The sequence below is a fragment of the Mauremys mutica genome, chromosome 3 (assembly GCF_020497125.1).
Source record: "Mauremys mutica isolate MM-2020 ecotype Southern chromosome 3, ASM2049712v1, whole genome shotgun sequence".
Lineage (NCBI taxonomy): Eukaryota > Metazoa > Chordata > Testudines > Geoemydidae > Mauremys > Mauremys mutica.
Genome location: NC_059074.1, coordinates 114,647,209 through 114,666,582, shown reverse-complemented (window position 1 = coordinate 114,666,582; position 19,374 = coordinate 114,647,209). Strand labels below are relative to the sequence as shown.

Below are 19,374 nucleotides of genomic sequence, written 5' to 3'. Positions count from 1 at the left end.
TTGCTTTATTTCATTTCATCACTCCTAGTTATACTTCCCTTGGACCAATACCTCTCTCTGTTTGGTGTCTACCATCATCAGAGGCTTATAGGTGGTTACTATATCCTGCCATGTGGATTTTGATCCCCCTTACATCCATGTAAATCAATAGTAACTTCATTGAAGTTACGCTAATATACAGCTGGTTTGGAATCAGAATTAGGTTCATCATCATTTTTCATTTAGCTACATATTTAGTTATTTTAATCTTCCCTAAATATGTGGGGTACCAAACCTCCAGAGTGTGGTACATGCCAGCTCTGTCAAAGAAACCCACAACTGATTACAAATAGAATATTACTTGATAACATTGTCACAGTCTCCAATACAGCTCATTAGCCAACTCAGATAAGAAAACATAGTGAATATGTTAGAGGGTTTAAACAACAACAACTAGAGTCACTGGCACTAAATGCACTTTATTTGCCTGGATTAACAGCATCAGAGATATGGATTATCTATTGTCAGGAAGGCTACTACACTGAACAGTGCTACAAACCACCATGTACATAAACACGTACAGTTGTAATATGCACTTCAGTATATCAGTACCTGCCTTCAAACAACAATTTTTTTTTTGCTGTCAGTAAAACACAGTGTAAAATAGTGGCTATTGTTGGTCCCTTCACACACTGTTCCTAATTTAACAAACAGAGCAATTTAGAAGGTCAAATAAGAAAACAATATCTTAAGAAAATAGCAACTTCTGCAGCTTTAAAATAAAAATTCAGTGCCAAAATGTTTATCTTCTCAGTTCATGAAACCATAAAATAAGTACAGCACCGTGAATCATCTCAAAACTTCAAAGCCTGTATGCCCAATGTACCATTTTAGGGCCATTAAACTGTTCAGCTACTGTACTCAGAATAAATAATTAGCCAAGCTTGTATTAGCTGTGCCAAAAACTGCACCTTTTAATCCAAAACTCCTCAAAACTACCTTCTCTCTCCCCTCTGCCCCTCCACTATTTATACAACCTAAACATCTAGCAAACATCCCCTCAAACACGCTCATCAACTGTCACACTGGAAGTACTAACTTCCTTCCTTTCACGTGATGCTCCAGATATGAATACAGTGGTATATATGAAAAATAAAATACTGTCTATGAATTCCCAGCATTGCTATTTCATCAGGATTGCTATAATACTGTGATGCCTGTGGATGTGTTATTGGCAGCAGGGATAGAACCTAGGACCCCCTGGATCTAAAACCACGAACCTTTACTGCCAAAATTAAAAAAATCCCAAGTATATTAGTTCCAAGGCTGTAGCAGACTCAAAAACATTTATATAGTGCAGACATTAGAGGAGGACAGAGAGCCAGGCTATGCCAGCCTAGATCAGACTCTTTACCCATCTACACTGATATATTATTTGCACCAGTAGCCCGTACATGATGCTTCAAAGGAGGTGAAAACGAATCTGCAGTGCACTTAGCCAATTGTGAGCTGCACTGTCACCTGGGAGTTTTCTTCAGGGCCTCAGCTAGCGATCATGCTATACTTTGACACTGGAGATTGCTTTTGGGGAGGGTACACGGATCAGGCTGTCACATAAGAAAATAGTAATTGAGGAACATTACTCAAGTTACTGGACTGATTCAGATACAATATGCCAATGTGAGGTCAGAATAGATCCAAACCTCAGATGTAGAATACAATTATAAGAAAGATTTAGATCAACAAGGAAACAGAGAACAGATTTACAAATTTTATTGAAGCTGATGTTAAAAAATATATAATACATAGTTGCGAAAAGAGCATCTGTACATCTGGGTATAGTACAATAGCTTCCACTTCCATCAACGGAAGGGAAAATGAATTTAATGGTGACAGTGGCAGCTGTTTCATTTGAGGCTTACTTAGTTCCTTATAGATCCTAGCAAATGTCATGTTAAATGACTGAGTAGATTTAGCACAGTTATTGGGCTAGAAAAGTTGGCATAATATTGATACTTGACACGTTTGTTTTGGTAAATGTAGTAAGAGTCTAGTCTAGTGGTTAGACCAACAAACCAGGATTCAGGACTCCTAGGCTCTGTCCTTGTTTCTTCCGCTGAATCCATGCGTTGCACTTTCATCAAGCTACTCAAAATGTGATTCTACTCTGAAAAGTGATTTTATAAAAATGGCTCCTTTCTTGTTCAACAGATCTACTCCCCAAGTCAATATAACCAGGATGCATTCATAATCAGCATGCTTTTTACTGTGCACTAACAGAACTGTTTACCAAGTTCCAATTAGTTACACCAATGCAACCCCATTGAAGTCAGTTAAGTTGCACAGGTGTAATTGCAAGCCTGGTTGCCTTTATTCCTGGTACAAATACTCATCTTGACTCTCAAAACCCAGACTGAGTTTGCAGTTAGAAAAAAAATCCTTTTACTTGTAACTTTAGGAAATTGGATATGGAAATAGTTGATAGATAAATTTGGAACATGATGATATTTTCACAAGATTATTTCTCAGAACCGAAACTCATTTAAATGCACTCATAGAGCACTTACTTATGTGTAAAAGGTGTATAATAATGTTTCCCTAATTCAAAAGGTTGCTGTAATGCATAAATAAATCAATATTTGTAAAATACTATGAGATATTCAAATGTAAGGTGCTATAAATGGGCAAAATATTATCACTAGATACATCCCCTTTAAATGTTGGTGTTCATAGACTAGCTCTGTAACACAAGGATTGTAGAGAGCCAGTCTACAATTTCAGAGCAACAGATGTAGGCCCAAAACCTGCAAGGTGCTCAGCACTTTTAACTCACATTAGCATCAATAGGCATTTAAGGTACAGCGCACCCACAATGAGGTGATGAACACCTCAAAGTTCATGATCTGGACTTTTGTACAGGTGCTGCAGCATATTTGTGAAAGTAGGAAAGGCAGTTGTATTTTCACATTCTGTTTGGATGCATAATTGTTGTTGGTAGCCTTTTCAATCATTAAGCGCCATATTATAGGGATATTCAGCATGGGTGAAATTTACTGCTGGGCAGAGAGCCAGCACAAGGCCCGTGTAGTACTAAGTTTGATTTAAGAGGTGCATAGGTCTTGTGCTGGCCCTCTGCATAGGAATAAATTTCACTTTGTGTAAGAGAAAGACAATACAAGATAGTATGTTATAAAGGTATTATCTGTATGAGTTCAGGAGAGCTGCATTAACTCATGAGTGCTGAGGCTACCAATAAGTTTTGCAGGTCATGTGCAAAATGTATCAGTAAAACCTCTATACCACACCACACCATCATGAATTCTATTGGCACTGCCTGTATTACAGAAAAACATTTTAGAAATGTTTGATGGTGTTTTCAAACTTTTATCCAGAATATTTTAGATCCCTACACCAAGCCAGGCTACCTTATTAATCACAAGTCCCACTGTACAATATTCAGAGGGAAAGAAAAATCAAAACTAAAATTTTGCAAGTCCCCCTCCTACCACAACCTGCTTTTTTATATAAAATCATGCAATGTTTGAAGTCCTACATCACATAGTCTACTAGTCATAGACTGAAAATTGCCTGTCCTGAACACCAGTGTAAACTAATTTTGTGAGGAAAGAAGAAACCATTTTGGGAAAAGGTGTGTGGTTTCTTTTTTTAAAAAAGCAGTTGTTTGAAGCTGCTCAGAGGTTTGGAATTTTGAAAGTAGAATCACTAGAGGATTAATAGGCAGATGAGGTGGACAATGATTAATGCAATGTATGATTAATGCAATGTATCAGATGGCTCTGCAGTTTATCACATAGATACTTACCACCACGTAGGTAGTCCCATTTAAAATCTCTCCATTAAATCACCATTGCCCACTGCATCAAGATTAAACTTTTTGTCCTTGCCTTAAATGGCCTGCACATATTGGCCTTGCCCTACCTCTCAGATCATGTCCTTATCTTTCTCCTGTGCCCTCTTTATTCTGCCAGCGCAGCCAGTCTCACTACTCTATTCATGTTCTTTTGCCACTTCAGTTTCTTCCCTGCTGCCTTTTCTATGGAATAATTACTCAAACCCAGTATGCCAGGTTCTCACCCTCTTTCATGTTCAAATGGCTCTTGAAGATTCACACCTTCCACAATAATCACACATTAAAACTCCTTTTCCACCCCAAAACTACCTTAGAGAAAGAGAATCTGAGATCAGGAACCAAACTTTAAAAGAAGAAAAAAAAAACCTCCCTAAGTTAACATGCTCATCTGTGAGACAAGGTGGGTGAGGTAATATCTTTTATTGGACCAACTTCTGTTGGTGAGAGAGACAAGCTTTCAAGCTACGCAGAGCTATTAGCTACATATGCTCATCCGTCTCTCCTTGTAAGTCCTTGTCTCTCTATCCCTACTTAGGAAGCAGCTATCTTTCTTTGTGTTGTGTGGCACTTGACAGTGACATTAATATATATATGACATACTAATAAAACATGTAATATATACAAATGGCTGACAATGAGAACTGTTGATTTTCCAGTTTCAGAAGGCTTTTTATCATAAACAGCTGTATTCCAGTAGTAAGCAACTTTATGGATTTCTCATCAGGGATAATTACAATAATAAAAATTTATTTTAGTTCCCCAAACACAATTTATTCTCTATCTGAATATATTTTGGTTCATTAAATTAACAAACCAAACCCAAATGCCATAGAAGACTAACTTCTCCACTTAACACTGCAAAATGGACTATTGATAAATAATTTCGAATGGGATAAATTCAGCCCAATTGTAACTTCATAGGCTTTAACAGAGTTATACCCAGGATGACTCTGACCTAACATGTTTAAACTTATATATAAGAGAAAGCTGTAGATCAGCTAGGTAGAAGCATTTGATTTGGCAAATACTAGATCTATTCAATACCTTCCTTCAAGCTCAAATATTTCATCCTCTTACTCTTTCATTGAAGCGTGTTCCAAAGAATGATTCTTATGGTTCCTTTACCCAGTGGCAGCAGAAGATACTGGAGGAGAAACTGAAGGAGGAAAAACAGTATTCGCTAATTCCAGTGTTCATTCTAAATTAACTTATGCTGCCACTGGGAAAGGAAAGGGGCAGGTATCCATGCCCAATACTAGAGCTTAACTCCTGCAGTGGCAGATAGTGTCCAATGCACATTCAGAAGAGTGATATCTGTACATTTCTAGGCACTTGTATCAGACATCCTTGCCTCCTTCCTATCATCTTAACAAAGGTGAAGAACCTGGAGTGGCCATTAAAGTGTACATTATGAATTCATTTGTGCAGACGCACCTCTGCAGGAGAGCTCCAAGAGGCATTATGTGAAAGATGTGGAAACACCCTGTGATACCCTATGACAGGATGTTGCATGAGCTCCACCAGTCCTACTAGGGGCAAGTAGCAGTGATCTTGAGCAGACTTTGTTCACAGGGACACAAGGACTGCTGCCATGCTTGGACTTTTCACAGGGATGTAAATAGGAGGAAAGCTTTCCACTAACTTGCACAACAGTGTAAGATCACACATAATTTAACTCTATGTTTAGCCCTCGGATGGTTAAAGGGTGTTTGTAGGGCAAGTTCCTTTAAACAAGATATCCATTTTCAAATTCCTATAAACTCTAAATATAAATTAATCCAAAACTTGAGATATTTTTCTAGAGCAAGACAAGACAAGAGTGCAGTGTGCTTCTCTTTTCCATGCAACAGACATTCTAGTCTATATCGCCAGAGAAGAGATTTGTAATTCAGCCTTTCTAGTCCACACTGCCATTACTGTGTTTAAATTAGTGTGACCAATAGCTTTAAACATTAAGGTCCCTATTTCAAAAATACTTTGTAAATGCCTGTTCCAAAGCACACAGAAATTAATGGAAAGGCTCTCACTGACTTTGAATCAGGCCCTAAAAACGCAACTAAGTTAAAAATAAAATTCCCCATGTGATTTCCTTTAAGTTTCTATGAGAAATCACACATCCCTTACAGCTTCTCATTGATCACAGCTTGAGCCCACAAAGTGACATGTGAAAGATGGTAAAAAAAAGAACACATAAGGACTCGAAAACAGACTCTCTGTGTTATTGATTTACTAAGTAAAGTTTTGCCAAGCTTAAGTGAAGGACACAGAAAAGAGGCATGACCTACAGCATTTGACCTAACTAAATCTGTAGTAGTGGACATTCTCAGAACAGTTGTTCACAGAATCTACATAATGTTAATGAAATAAAGGGCTAGAATATGAAATTAAAGATATTAAAAACTGGCTAAACTAGGCAAAATACACCAGTATGTATATTGTACCAGTAGGCCTAGTAAAGAGAAGTGCTGTGATAAAATTAAAGATTCAGCATTCATAATAAATGTTTAGTGAATATAATGCTTATGAAAGGTATTGGACTGATAGCTCTGGAGGCTGGTATCTTCTTTTTATCCACAGAACAGGATCAGTCTGTCCAGCAGAAATGCGATCTTCCCCACGCTACCCTGTCGATGACCTTCAACTCTGACGACTTCAGACATCAGAGGGTTTTTATTGGTTTCTCTGCTTGGACTGTCAATCAGTGCCAAATTTGGTAGCATTTTGTGATCTGGACACCTGTGCGCTAAGAAATAGACCCAAGATAACTAGCCCATTTCACATAGGCCTCTGAACATCTTTTATACAGCAATGACTTGCATTTGTGACAGATCTAGGCAAAGTTTGATTCACTGACCTGGCAATGAAAGACTGGTGCCAGTTACCCCCAAGCTACCTAGTATATTTGCCAGACTATATATTATAATGTACAGTAATGAATTTTTCTGAACAAGATTTTTTCCCTAAAGTTTTACCTGTGTTTCCCAAAAGTTTCCTTCTAAGGAGCACCGCATGAAGTTTGCAATTTTACAGATAAGGATATTTAAATGAATGATTTGTAGATAATGAGGAAACTGTGTCTGTGGAGTAGGGAGAGGGCGAAGGAAATTTCTTCACTTAAATGTCATATTGGAACTTTTCTAGTTAACCAGTGTTCAAATTATCTGTTTTCTTACCTGGGACTCTTTTTGCCCAGTTGATCATGTGCACCAGTTCCCTGTCTGCAAGGTTGGTCAACAGCGTCATTATGGAGGCTTCACTGAAAGGTCTGTTAGGATCATACTCTGAATAGACTATGGGTGGTTCAGCTTCCAGCAAGGCACTGACCATCTGCTCTGCTGTAAGGGACAAAGCTGGACTGTTCTTCTTGCTATGCTTAATCACAAGAGGACTTGTCCAGAGGGTGGGGGTTCTCATCTCAGTAGAAGAAGTCCCTCCATTCCTGGCATCCTGCTCCTCTCTTTGACGTTTGTGTTTCAGCATACGCCCACCTCTGCGGTCTTTTCGGATCCCTGGAGACACACAAGAATACGATTAGCTTCCTTTCCTTAAACCTGTACAACTAATCATGTTTATAACTTCAACCAATCAGCAGATGTTTGTGTAGCGTCATGCAGCACTTCTTTTGGGTTTGTTTTCCCAAGAATCTGTTGTAAACATAGAATCTTAAGCTAGTACACAGGGGGAACATTATGTATATTTGTAAAGTATAACATTAAGAATGCTTCTTTATTGCAAGTGATTCATAACATTTAAATGGATTTGGTTTTGGGACAAGCTTGTCAAACACCAGCCTGGGGGAGCCATGATTTGATGCTCCACTCCTCTCAAAAAATAAAAAAATCAGTAACTGAACTGAATAAATATTGTCCTACTATTTGAACTGCCAACGCATGCCCTAGCTTCTAGCGTACAACTAATCACACACGTTTCACTGAGCAGGTCATCAGGGATAGCTGAACACTATGTGTGGCTCAAATAGATAACAAATGTTAGACCCCAAAACTGTTCATGAATGCTGTGGTGCTAGTGTTGAAAGCCTTAAGAGGCTTGGATCCATGAATTATTTTAATTAGAGCTTAATCCAGCACTGAGCACTTGTTCTTTGTTAGTGGGGAAGAACCACTCAGGGAGGTTTTCCCCATCATATGTTGTTCAGATACTATGGTAATGAGTGCTACATAAGCAGACAAAAACTATATAATAAGGATAAATATAAAATGATAAGATAAGATATAAATATAAATGGCAACCCTCTTGTTGAGTGAAGAGACGCACAGAAAATACACCTGGACTGTAAGATTTCTGGAGCATTAACTGTCTTTGTTCCTTGTTTGGATAGTGCTTAGCACAGTGAGGCCCTGATCCTTTATTGGGATACCTACCATAGTAGTAGTAACAGCAGCAGTTACAACAGAAGGCCTGGCCATAGAACAAAATCTCCCTTTGTCGAAAAAGTTACAAGGAAAGTATTCTGAAGGGGCATAGGTGGGTTCCATCAATGCAGAGAGAAGACAGAGGTCAGATAGGGAACTGGGGAGGAGGCTGGGAGAATAGTTTAGAACAGACGTTCTCAAACTGGGGGTCAGGACTGGGAGGATATTACATGGGGGGTCGTGAGTGGTCAGCCTTCACCCTAAACCCTGCTTTGCCTCCAGCATTTATAATGGTGTTAAATATATAAACAAGTGTTTTTAATTTATAAGGGGGGTCACACTCAGAGGCTTGTACTCACTTTGTACTTTATACTCACCAGTACAAAAGTTTGAGAACCACTGGTTTAGAAGAACCACCTGTCATAAACAGATAGTTAAGGGTTAATGCCTCTTTTACCTGTAAAGGATTAAGAAGTTCACCTAGCCTAGCTGACACCTGACCAGAGGAACCAATGAGGGAACAAGATGTTTCAAAAGGAAGGAGGGAAGTTTTCCTTTGTTGAGAGTTTCAGTTTCAGCCGGAGTGAAAAAGATCAAGGAACCAGCCTCTTAGCAGAGTAGTAAGTTTTAGAAAGGAATAAATAGGTTTATGTTTATTTTCTTTGTAACTTGTCTTGATACCATTAAGGGAATTATCAAAATTGGGTATTTGGGTATTTTTGTGTAACTAAATTTGTGCCCAGGGGAACATCCTCTGTGTTTTGAATCTGTTGTCTGTGAGAGTAGCTGGTATGCTAATCACTCCCAGAGGGTTTTCTTTTACCTTTCTTTTCTTTAATTAAAAACCTTTCTCTTAATACCTGATTGATTTTTCCTTGTTTTTAGATCCAAGGGGGTTGGATCTGGATCCACCACGAGTTGGTGGGAGAAAGGAGGGGGGATGGTTAATTTCTCCTTGTTTTAAGATCCAAGGGTTTGGATCTGTGTTCACCAGGAAATTGGTGACGTCTCTCAAGACTACCCAAGGAAAAAAAAGGTAGTACTTGGGGGATTGTGGCAGCGATACCAGATCTAAGCTGGTAATTAAGCTTAGAAGTGTCCATGCAGGTCCCCACATCTGTACCCTAAAGTTCAGAGTGGGGAAGGAACCTTGACACCATCAGAGAGTGGTCAAGAGATATCATGCTGATTGGGTGGGGCGGATGTGTCATATTGGGCACTCACTGCACCCACTGAAAAGCAATTCATCTCAAGCCCTCTCAAAGGTGTCAAAATCATCACGCTTATGGGCATGCTTTAAATATAAAAAGGGGCCCCAAATTTGGTAGCATTGACACCACACTCCCCACCCCAATATAGTGCTCTCTTTCTGTAAACAAATATCTATATAAATGGTTTTCAAACTTTCCCATAATGTGAACCAATGTTACAAGATAAGAAGACACACACACACACACACCTTAAAGAAAGGGAGGGTGGCCATGACTCTCCTGAAACCGCTTCATGACTTCCAGGCTGAGGATCTCTGATCTCTATGAATAAACATCTTCCCACAGAAAATGACATTTCACTGAACTAGGGCAGTGTGAAGAGGGCAGAATTTTTATTCTAATCTACTAATACCCTGTAGCTCCACTAACCATATTCAATGAATCTTTCCACATACACTGGGTTCATTAAATCTCTCACACCCATCACCTGACCTTTTCATGTTTTACCCATTAGTTAAACTAATATTTTTTCTAAGCCAAGTACCTTAAAAGGTTTGATTTTCCCATTTTTCATAAATTCATTGCTATTTTGCCTACCACAAAAGCTTCCTAACAGCAGGAACAAAAGACATTTTGGCAAAACTTCATCCAACACCAATTCTCACAAGTAGATTACTGGAGACTATTGAATAAGAGATCTTAACTGCTATTTTCTGTTGCATGGTTTATAGGACTATGATGTTTGTGAATTAAAACTTGCCTATGAAATCAGCAGCCACAATTGTGTGAAAAAAAGCCATGTGGTTCACATATACTTGAGCACATCATAACTTAACCACATCCTGGATTACAGAATCGCTGATTCAACACATCTCTTGTTTAAAAAAAAAGTCAGATTGATTGAAATATAAAATGTGCATGTCTATGAAACCTGTTAACATTTACTCGCTTGCTGTGATTAGCAGTATATAATCAACTGACATGCAAATTCATGCCCATTTTGTGTAGACGAAACCCACCCCAAAACTCATCTATTAAAAATCACCACTTGGCATTAGCAAGAATGCAACATTCTGTTGTGTGTGAAAAAGACTTTTTCTTATATGCTTTGTCCATCCAGTCATTCCTTCTTCCCAGATCATTGTTTCACAGAATGATAAGTTTGGTGCTAGCAGATGTTGAAACCAGAAGACCACATCTGAACTGGCACCAAGGTCATGAGAAAGCTTTGTGCCTGGGAGTAGAGGCAAGATGGTCTCATCACTATTCCTCATCACACATTCTCAATGCCACCAAATTCTGATAAAGTCACATGGCTCATTACAGCAAAGAAGATCACAGAACATTCACTTAGAGCACAACATGTGATATGGTGTAAACCAACACCAGATAATACCACTCAGTGGTCAAATAGACCTACAGTGAAGACAAAAAAGATTACATGAACATTTTAGGCCCAGAAATATTCCAAGATTCAATAAGTGTATACACTAATAATTAATTTCCATTCAGGTGAATTTTGTCTTGCGAATTTAAGTCACCAGTAAAGTTGGCTGGCCTATATTTCTTATATCTTACACAGTAGTGAAGCATCTAAGTAGATGTCTGGTGTAACGAATTATTGTACACTATCTTTTTTTGCTATATTTGTGTGAGGGTTTTTTTCTCCTCTTCAAAAACACAATATACTCTTCTATAGTTAAGGTTTAAAATTTAAAGTTTGACTCTTAAGTACTCTACAATCCATGTTTACTCTGATTTTCGTCAAGGTTTGTCTATGTTCTAAATATGTTCTTCTGGAAATCAAACACACAACGGAGCTGATCCTGCACAGCAATCCACCCACATGGGGTCCCACTGACTCTACACAGGCATAAAGGTCCATATGGGCCAATCTCTGTGCAGGATCAAGATCAAATTTAAAAATGGAAGATTCCTCACTAGCAAGGCATGGATAAAATTACCAAATTGTTTGGTGTTCCTGTGATCAAGATGCAGAGGGCCAGATCCTCACATGGTGTAAAAGTTAGCTGAGTTCCATAACACTAGCTCAGATATAAAACCAAAAGACTATTTCTATACTAAACAAGAAAAAACACATTGGAGAGACAGAGCATGTAGTTGTTGCTTTGGCTCACTTGTTTTTGATAGGTGTGTCAAAATTGTTCTACACACCCACATTTCATTCCTGGACACCTTCTGATAGTGCTCATGATTATTGCTAGGAGCAGAGGTAATTTCTAAAGGTAAGGTACTGCATTATAGGATGGAGCTAGGAGGATCTGACAACTTCATGAGTTTACTAAACTTGCCTTCTATCCATACTGCAGAGGAACATCTGTAGACCTTCATCAGTTCAGCCAGAATTAAGCTAAGTATCTCATTCCAGTGATGGTCAGTGGTACAGTCAACTGGTACACAAAACATGGTACAGTCATGCAAATAACAACCAATACACTCAATGCTTGTTAAAAAAATTTGTAAAATACTGTGCTAATATGTAGTATATACATTGCAGCACAAGTGGCTTCTGGTGACATCTTTTTTGCCTACGAATGCAATTTAAAGTGATCTTTAAAGTCTTATCTGGGTTGGATCATACATACCTGAGATATCACCTGTCTCTCTGTTTCACCACAATCTTTCAGATCAACTAGAGTGCATTGTTCTTTCTAACATTGCCTTGACTTGCATATGTGGTGGCTGCTGATAGGACATCTACAATTCTGGAATTCACTTCCACATTGGTTCAAAAGAGCCAGTTTGTCAACCTTCAGTGCATGGTGTAAAGACCATCTATTTTCACAGGACTCTCTGCCTGGTGGTGAAAGTGGGGAATATACAGTATTGATGATGTGCTTATTTTCTAGATGGAGCATATTATTTTTATTTAATGTCAGTTAACTAATTTTGTTGTTTTGTTTAAATTATGCATGCAGAGACAAATGAAATGGGTACTTTATTATAAATCAGGAAAATCAAGTTTAGACCGGGCCATATTGTATTTTAGATTGGAAGTTGTCACTTAGGTTAGGATTTAGATTAGTTATGTCCTAATCCAGGATTTTTCCTCTCTATATGTTAAGGAAATATTTAGGGTTCCTTTGACATCAGTGAGATAAAATGTTTCAGTGGGAAACTGTTCTAAATGGTGCATTTTCGAAGACTACAGAGCAACCTGTTAATTTCATTTTCTTGCTGGAACTCTTAGTTTTGGCACTTAACATCAACAAAAGCTGAATTGTCAATTGAATATTCAATATTGAATATTCACTTAATTAAACAGGTCCATTTCTGCTGAGTCCTAAGTGAAAATAATCTGTTTAAGAAAAGATATTTCTTTTTTCATTTCCCCATGGCACATCTGTGCCTCCACTAGAAAAAATCAGAGCCAGTCTCACAGTTTGAGAATGAGAGCATTAATCTAAGCAAATATTTTAACCAAATTTATGTAACCTGTCTCCTCAACAGCTCCATATTTGGCTGTCTGTGTTCTTAAGTCAGACAGGGAAGTGTTGGGCAATACACACAGGTGAAGTATGTCTGCCAGTTATTTTATGTGCCATATGCTGTTGCTGACCTGTGAAAGAACTGACTACTTGTAATCATACAAATAATTCACATTTCATATGTGTATATTGGATTGATTTTTGAGAGTTTCCCACTAACTTTACTTTAAAAATGAAGAAAGAGGTTTCTTCAGAAGTCAGTTTTTTGAACCCGAGAATGTACCCAACATACCTTGATGCAAACCAAGTGTTATATTTTACTTCAGAAGAAACATCTTAATAACCGAGGTTCTGCTTTGCAGCCTCAGAGACTGAATCTGAGAATTTTAAATGCATTCCTCATGTCTCACATCAGGCAGTGAAATTATTATGATCACAGACAGAAAGTCCTTTAAATCTGTATAAGAATTACTGCTCAGCAGAGATTTATGTAAGTTTCTGCTACTAACTCTTCACTTATCTCCTAGATGGAGAAATGAGATGTTTATTCTATTATTCATTATCTTGGACTAAAGTAATGAGTCTCTCCCTGAAAAATTTGAGGGCCTCCAAATTTCTTTCAACCTATCAAATTTTAACTTGGGTTTTCATAAGTAAAAGAAAAACAAGCCACAGACCATTATTCCTAAGGCAAACATTTCTATCAAGTTACAATTTGACTGACCCATTTCTACAGCCAAACTTGAACTGAATCTTTACGTTTCTACAATGTATGGATACATTAATTCTAGTCTGTACAGAACCAGAACTGCAAAAATACTATGAGGAAGGCTATTCTACCAAAAATGGAAGTACTGAGAATCTTGCAAAAAAAAATCTTGTTCTTGCACTATTTCCATTTGAGTTTTAAAGATACGATGATGAAGCTTTTCAAACTCCAAATAAGTACCCAATTTTCAAAATTGTTGAGCACTGGCAGCTCCCATAGAAGTCAATAGGACCTGCTCAACAGCTGAAAACTAGAGCATATATTTAGTGCCTATATATGGATCTAGCCACCTATTTTTGAAAACTTTTGCTAATAAGCTTAGATAATTTAGAAATGCTTTGAATAATCAGTAGAACTCTTGGGTGATTATCTTATCCTAACCCAAAGTCCAATTTCTAATCTTTCTGACAGTCTCTATTTTTCCTCCCATCTACTAGTGGAAAGTGATAAAACATCAACTTCATTTGTACATTATGTCAATTATTCCTGAGAGAGCAGGAAAATTTGTTTTGCACAGAATTGACCCCAAACTGTATATTTTAGATTGAGAAGATCATTCAACATTTTTGAAGTCCAAATTCTGTTTCACTCTGGAAAAACCTTAGTGTTGGAATGTTTTATATGTTGCTATTTTATTTCTTCTGTAGTCCTAGAAGCTTGGCAAAAATGACTATCAAACAAATAACTTATTGTTTTCATAGCACAGCAGTACTTAAAGCATGGTTCTTTTTTAAATTAAATTTTTGTTTAAAAACAATGGTTTAAATTAAGCGGGGGAAAGTATTTCACAAAACGCAAGGAAACTCTTGTGAAACCTAAAAAAAAAAAGTTCTGCATGTTTTGTAACTACCACTGGATTCTTCAGTCATTATTGTGCATTCACTACCTCAGAAGTACTAAGTATGACAAACAGAAGTAGACCATCAGCTCTACTAAGACACTTTGGACAATCTTTAAATTATCCTTCTTCTTGGTTTCAAACATATGTTGGTGAATATGAATAGTAACAAACAATCTGTGAAACCAGTTATTACTAATAGGGATAGAGAGTCTAAGAGCTGCAATAATAACAAAACCTTGCAAACCTCTTGAAGAGGGATGATACAAATAACTGATGGGCATGTGATCATGCAAGTAAAGACTGTATCATAATGCATATGCACAAGAAGGCTGAAATAAGTTTGCACACAATCTTAATTCTGGCATTTACTAACATTTGACTGCTTAACTTTGCAACGTTAATATACTTTTAATGTATTATATATATTTTATATAACACATAGTACATAGGAATTGCTGCATCTATAACCGAAATGTAGTTACCACTAGATGAAACAACAGCTATTTAAAAGCGCACATTAGGACAGGACATGAGCGCAGTATCCTATAAAAATTGTAGAGCAATTTAAGTAGGCTAAATGAGAATTCAGACCAGCAGTGAATATCCTCACTGTTGCAGTACATGACATAGGATCTTAATGGACCACAAGTGGTCAGCTCCTTAGTTTTACATCACATTCAAAAGACAGTGCCTACAGCAGTCCAGATCCCACCTTAGTACCAAGCTGGGGCCCTGGTTCAGTAGCGACTGAGACTGAAAATGTTATTGAAGCACCCATGTGTTGCAGCTATGGCATTCTTCTCAAGGTATCCCGTTAAAACAAAAACAAAAAAACCCATGACCTAGTCCAACTCCTTGTAGCTTGTGAGAACTCTCCATAGCACTGATTAACCTGGTAGGGATACAGGCCTTATCATCTTTCTTCAAGAAATCATCTGAAAGTTCATCACCGATGTGCAGCTTGACCTCAGCTAGCCATTCATTTTCAGTGATAACTTCTTGTTTGTTGATCTGTCAATTGGTGTGCAAAGCTATATAAATTACTTCAGTACTTGCATGCCCTTAAAGTCAGGTCAGACAGGAGATCTTGGCTTTAAGATAGTGGGCCCCTAAGGGGCTTTCTGACTCTATATAGTAGGTCAATGTGCACTTTATCTTAGAAAAACTGCCTTATAAATATAAGCATTAATTTAAACTTTTTTTGTAATAAAAACTGGTTTTTATCCTCTGTACTCTCTAATTTGGGAGGGCTTTTTTGTTTGTTTCAAAAGAATAACAACTGAAAAGAGTTTCTCTTCCATCATTCTTGGCTTTGGTCCATGATCAAAGACAGATCCTAACAGGGAATTGTAGATATTCCTCCCTTTATTGTACAGTAATTCTCACTATTCTCTCCATAAACCTTTTCTTTTTGGTACCATTTATGTTCCTGAAAGGAGGGCAAGGATAGCAATGTTTCTCCATCAATAGGCTGGAAGAAGACTTGTCTATTGTGAGTCTATTTCCCTTCCTTCTCCCCAAATCTAGTATCGTCTCTATGAAGGACATCCATTCTCTAGGCTGTGCTCACGATCATGACATAAGAGCCTTCCTGTACCCATTGTTCTGTGGTGTAGATCACAGTTCTCCTATTTAGCTTCAGTCACAGAAGGGTAATTAATGATGGCAAACAGCACGTTCATATCTGCTTACCTCACAAAACACCAAATGGATCTTTTATTTACAATTTGCAGTGCTAATACTATATTGAAGATTTCTTAAACAGGTTTGTTATCATAGAATCATAGAATATCAGGGTTGGAAGAGACCTCAGGAGGTCATCTAGTCCAACCCCCTGCTCAAAGCAGGACCAACCCCAATTAAATCATCCAAGCCAGGGCTTTGTCAGGCCGAGCCTTAAAAACCTCCAAGGATGGAGATTCCACCACCTCCCTAGGTAACCCATTCCAGTGCTTCAAATGATAAATATATGCAGATCCAGAATATTCGTCCTCCTGCGGGCAGTTGCTTAGCAACATGAAATAACCATTGGTTTCCTATGGAACAGTGATACTCAGATGTCAGTGGCTTAGGGGCCAAATTACCCAAAAGAGCCACAGTAGTGTGAATTCATTGTTTCGTTTACTAATTTGTGTGTGTGTGTGTACACACAGAGAGCAAAATGACTGACCAACTATTATTATTTTATCAACTATAATTGGTTAATAACATCCAAATTGATTATAAAAGCATCTGGATTGCTTAATAACTAAAATTGGCTAATAATTAAAAGCACACAGGTTTTTAATATCATGTGTTGCAAAGAGCTGCAGGAGACACTTTAAAGAGTCACTTGCAGCTCGCGAGCCTCATTCTGAGTATCACTGCTATTGAAACTAATTATTCTGCTTTTTGTTTGTTTCTTTAAGAAAGCCGTGCTGAATAAAAATTCAAAATCTGGTCTCTAGTATCTCCTGCAGTCTGTTACATATCTATATCTATATAGATATAGATAGATATAAGCAGAAATATTTAAATCAGCTGTACAGACTGTATGTGATGAAATAATGGAGAAAACCCTACATGAACTTGTAGTATAACAACAAATTTGATTACTATCACCCCTTTCACCTGAGTATCTCAAAGCAGCTAACAAACATACGTGAGTTAAGTTCCCAGTGCTCCTGAGAAGTAGGGAACTGGGATATGGTGAGATTAAGTGACTTGTCCAAGGTCACACAATATATACATAGCAGAGCTGAAAATAGACCCTAGACCACCTGACACATTGCTGTGCCTTAACCATGAGTATCTTGTCTATTAAGTCATTGTTTGAAATACATCTAACAGAAACTTTTGGCCCCAAAAAGTGTGCAGTTTTTTGAGCACATGAATGCCAGATGCATGCAGCAAGCTGGAGACTTGTAGATGTAGCCCTGACCTCTACATGCCCACTGGGCATTTTGCATATTCAGCTCACACACTTTTGCACATGTATTTTTAAAAATCTGGATTCTATGACAGAGGAAAAAGTTTTGTTCATATAAATGAAATATTGCTTTTTAATGTTGTTTAATTCTGCAGATGCAATTGACTGGACTGGCACAGGAGTTCTGTGCTGCAAAAAGAAAAAAACATTCCAGCTCTACCTCAAATTCCCTACTTCCTTATGTTGTTGCAGGCTATGAATTTAATGGTAGAGACAGCCAGAGGGTCTGGAAGAGGAGCCATCTTACATTAGCTTTAAAAACCTGCTCCCTGAGTTAGAATACCACCTCAGAAACAAAATATTCAAGAATTAAGGCATTAATTTGTCGACATGGTGGCCCAAAATAATAACTTACAAGAACCATCCCTTCCTTCATGCCTGGTCTCTTTGTCCTCTAACCTCTAAACACTCTAGAGAAAAGGTACTTCTAAGCAGCCTGCTACCTCTCAATTTCAGGGTCCTATAGTCGACACCCATTAGACTGAAACCCATGCAGATGACAGATAGGTAAAAATCCAAAAATTTACAAGGCAAGGAATCCAATAGTCCTGGAAACCTGACACTTCTATCAAGCTAAGAAAGCAAATTTCTGAGAGGGCAGGAGAGTTAGAGTCCAGTTACTAGGCAACTGGATTGTAGGTAGCAGCTTCTCTCCAAGGACCGGAGTACTGCTTTGTTTTTCCACATCAGTGCTATTGCATATAGAATTTCTGCTGATTTGCCAAATAAACAGATTTTAAGATGGGAAAGAAGCTTCCATCTAGACATTTGCTGCATAGCTTTGGGCTTTAGCTCTCCTGAACCAGAAATTTTTTCTCCCCATTTTGGATTTCTGGTATATAGACTTTCCTCTTCTTTTTTTTCTGGTCATTTTATTCCATCCTCAGCAATACAGTTGGTTTATTTTATGAGATTAGATCAAATATATGTTTTTCAGCTATCAATCATTTTATCCATGCAACTTATATGACATTGTGGTGTTTTACTGCAATAACCTACTATATTATATATCACAATAACAAAACCTCATAGACTGCTCTCCCAATACATGTACAACCTTTCTCCTGTAAAGAATCCCACATTTAGAAGGAACTGGTATACTTAAGCAGGGATTTAAAGACGGGATTAAACAATAATATGACTAAAAATATAAACACCTGAAAAAAGGAAGAAGATTTCAGAACTACACAAAAACAAGCAGAAACAAGTGAAAGGGATAATATGAGAAACAAGACATAATGATCAAATTGTAGAGAAAAATGTTCAATAAAAGAATTCTATACAGACAGAAGTTAAGAGAAAATTGTAAAAATTGTTAAGAAGGAATTGGAGAGAAATCTAAGGAAACAACAGTTATTTTGCAGAAGTCTTTAAAGATAAGGAAGAAGAAGCTGAGCTGCCAAAGACAGGGATCATACTTTTTGGCCTACTATTACATAACACCCACGTCCAGTGTAGGCAAGACAACATAAGCATTAATGAAATAATGATGAATTATACTTGGTAGAAATAGGAAATAATGAAAAATTGAATTGCTACTATACTTCTGAAATTGCCAAACTATCCAAAACCTTAAAATGCAATCATTTTTGAGATAACAGTGGTTTCTCCATCAGTGAGTCCATGCTATTTTGAAATATAAGGATACGGGTGTGGAAGTGGGGATGTGTCCAGCAGCTCTTCCTCTTGAGAGTATTACAATGGATGAAATCGTTCAACATTACACTGGGCAGACCTCAGCCTTCCAGTCCTCTTAGGCCAGTTCAAATAGATAGGTACTTTCTAAAGAAGAGGCCAGTTCAAATAGATAGGTACTTTCTAAAGAAGAGGCCAGTTCAAATAGATAGGTACTTTCTAAATGTTCTAGTAATAATCAACCTCTTCTAGTAAAAACTTGCACATTATTTGCAGAT

At 37.6% G+C, this 19,374-nt stretch overlaps 1 protein-coding gene across 5 annotated transcripts in view; it reads right to left on the bottom strand.

The window, feature by feature from the left end:
• The window catches only part of ESR1 (estrogen receptor 1), a 285,513-nt gene that overhangs the window by 59,136 nt on the left and 207,003 nt on the right, over positions 1–19,374 (bottom strand). For all 5 annotated transcript variants that reach the window (XM_045011673.1, XM_045011671.1, XM_045011672.1 and 2 more), the window contains one exon: positions 7,024–7,359. In XM_045011673.1, coding sequence (XP_044867608.1) covers positions 7,024–7,359 — 336 coding nt within the window. The remainder of the gene's footprint in view (positions 1–7,023; positions 7,360–19,374) is intronic.